General features: G+C 41.9%; 1 gene segment (V, D, J or C); it reads right to left on the reverse strand.

The window, feature by feature from the left end:
* Positions 1 to 1,937: 1,937 nt before the first annotated feature.
* Positions 1,938 to 2,461, reverse strand: LOC105539220. The segment is given in 2 exon segments: positions 1,938 to 2,260; positions 2,386 to 2,461. Coding segments are annotated over 2 exon segments (378 nt in total).
* Positions 2,462 to 2,516: the final 55 nt, after the last annotated feature.

Consider the following 2,516-nt stretch of genomic DNA (forward strand, 5'->3'; position numbering starts at 1 on the left):
GAGTGAACAACATCCCAAACCAAACCTCACAGTTGAATTTAAGTCCAATAATTTCTAACATAGCTTCAGATATTGAAAATATATTCCTTTATTTCAGTGAGTACAAATTTTCAATAAAATGTTTACTCCATTTAATTATAGAGGTGTTTTATCATTCCATGGACAAATAATTATGTTTTCATCTTTTAACATCTTGAAAATATTTGTAAATGTAAATTTGCATTAATAAAATAAAGCTGGATATGTTTTCAACATGAGGCTTTAAATATAATTTTTAAAATGGTCTCATTGGGGGAAAAATCATTTTAACTTACGTAAATATCATTTTTTGCCTCTCTTGTATCCTATAGAGTGGCCCAATAAGAGGTCCTCCCATGAGATTTGGAAGTCGCAAAAGGATGACTCAATATTCTCCATTGGTACCTAAGATAGACACAGGGACAGAGATGAGGACTGCAGAAACACCTGGAAAGATGCTGTAGGAAGCTGAGAACACCAGCACCCCTACCCCTAAGCTTCCAGACAGGACTGAGGGCCACATGGTTAGATAGCCCATCCTGCAGGGGCGGATGCATTCTGTTTTCTGAGGGAGCACCAGAGAATCCTGCTTCTAGTATCGACTTTCATGACTACCATATCCTTGGCTTTGAAAAGTTGTAGTGTGAAAGTTCATTCTAGGAATTGAGTTATTCTTATCATACACAACAAAGCCAAGAAACCAGGAGGGAAAGGCACTCAGGGTGCAAAATATTGTGCCTAGAATGCAATTGAAATAGGCCCTATTATCCCAGGGAACTAATGTTTATGGGTTTTGAATAAACATAGAAATTGACCCCCCAGTCTTAAAACTCAAGATAGTTACATTTGTCTAATCTGAGATCTTTTCTCAGGAAACCAACCATCAGGCTTCTCAGATACTATCAAAGGAGCTGAACCTTAAATATCACTGAATTAGGGCAGTGAGATGCCAGAAACTTCACCCATTATGATTACCTAACTGACCTCCTGTTTCCGGTTGACCAAATTATCTTCCTTACCCCTCTCTAATTCCTGTTTTCCCACATTTCTTCCTGGCTATATAAACCCCTAATTTTAGTTGGTCAGGGAGATACATTTGTGAATGGTGTCCCATCTCCTGGGCTATAGCACCTGATTAAAGCCTGTTTCTTGGCAATGCTTGTTGTCTTAGTGATTGGCTTTCTGTGAGCTGAGCAGCAGGATCTTCACTGAATCCCTGGCATTTCAGTAACAAAATTCTCTGCAAGCTTCACTGCTTTGGCTTCTTGTAAAGAAGAAGTCAACTGCTTTGACTTCTTGCTTTGATCCATAACTTCTGAGATAACTTGATATAATTCTAGGATTCACTTTGTCCACCACTGCTTAAAAGTGTGAGCTTGCCAGTTCCCAATCCTTCCTAGCGCCAATGAACTTTCTCAAAGAGCCATAGGTAACAGTTTCCCTTTTTCATAAAATGCTAACTTGCTCTTCGTTCTCCCAATATATTGAAGACCATTGAGTTTTCCTGTATGCCCCATTTGGCAAATATTTCTATGCAAATAAAACATTAAATTTAGAGATTCATCTCTACATTTTATGTGGATTTCAGTAGTTTAGACTCTAATTCTCTGTATTAAGACAGTTCCTCCTTAGAACATCTATAGTGGCATCTTCCCTGTTATATGAATTCCAACTGAAGCCATAAACTAGACTACTCAGGTGTCATGATCTCTGTCTTCAGTAAATCAGGAGAGGCATTGCTATGTCTGTGCAGCTGGGGCTGAGAAAGAGAAAAGAATTCAGGTACAGAGGTGACTTCATGTCTCCCTCTACCGACACCATCAGAGTGTGGCTGTATCTAAGGAACACTTTCAGCCCATGCAGGCATCAGGAGGAGCAACTGGGGCAGCCCAGCCTCACAGATCTTCTTCCCTGGGGGTTTATGTTCGGGTGTGTAACACTGTGGGAGGGTAACTATTACGCTGTTGACAGTAATAAGTTGCAAAATCTTCAGGCTGTAGGCTGCTGATGGTGAGAGTGAATTCCGTCCCAGATCCACTGCCACTGAACCTTGATGGGACCCCACTTTGCAAAGTGGATGCAGCATAGATCAGGAGCTTAGGAGCTTTCCCCGGTTTCTGCTGATACCAGGCTAAATAATTGCTAATGCCCTGACAGGCTTGGCAAGTGATGGTGACTCTGTCTCCTACAGATGCAGACAGGGAAGGTGGAGACTGGCTCATCTGGATGTCACATCTGGCACCTGAGATTGGAAACATAAAAACAAATGTCCACACAATTAATCATGTAGTAAGAGAGTTTCCCTGAATAGCCAGGCAGTGCTGACCACACTGGGCTGAGTAAACTGCTAGTGTTCCTGTTCCTTACCTGGGAGCCAGAGCAGCAGGAGCCCCAGGAGCTGAGCGGGGACCCTCATGTCCATGCTGTGTCCTGAGTGGTTCTGACTCCTACATCAAGTGTGACCAGCCTATAAATAAGTCTTCAGGACAGGAGGCTGT

This window comes from Mandrillus leucophaeus, unplaced genomic scaffold (genome assembly GCF_000951045.1).
Source record: "Mandrillus leucophaeus isolate KB7577 unplaced genomic scaffold, Mleu.le_1.0 Scaffold2006, whole genome shotgun sequence".
Taxonomy (NCBI): domain Eukaryota; kingdom Metazoa; phylum Chordata; class Mammalia; order Primates; family Cercopithecidae; genus Mandrillus; species Mandrillus leucophaeus.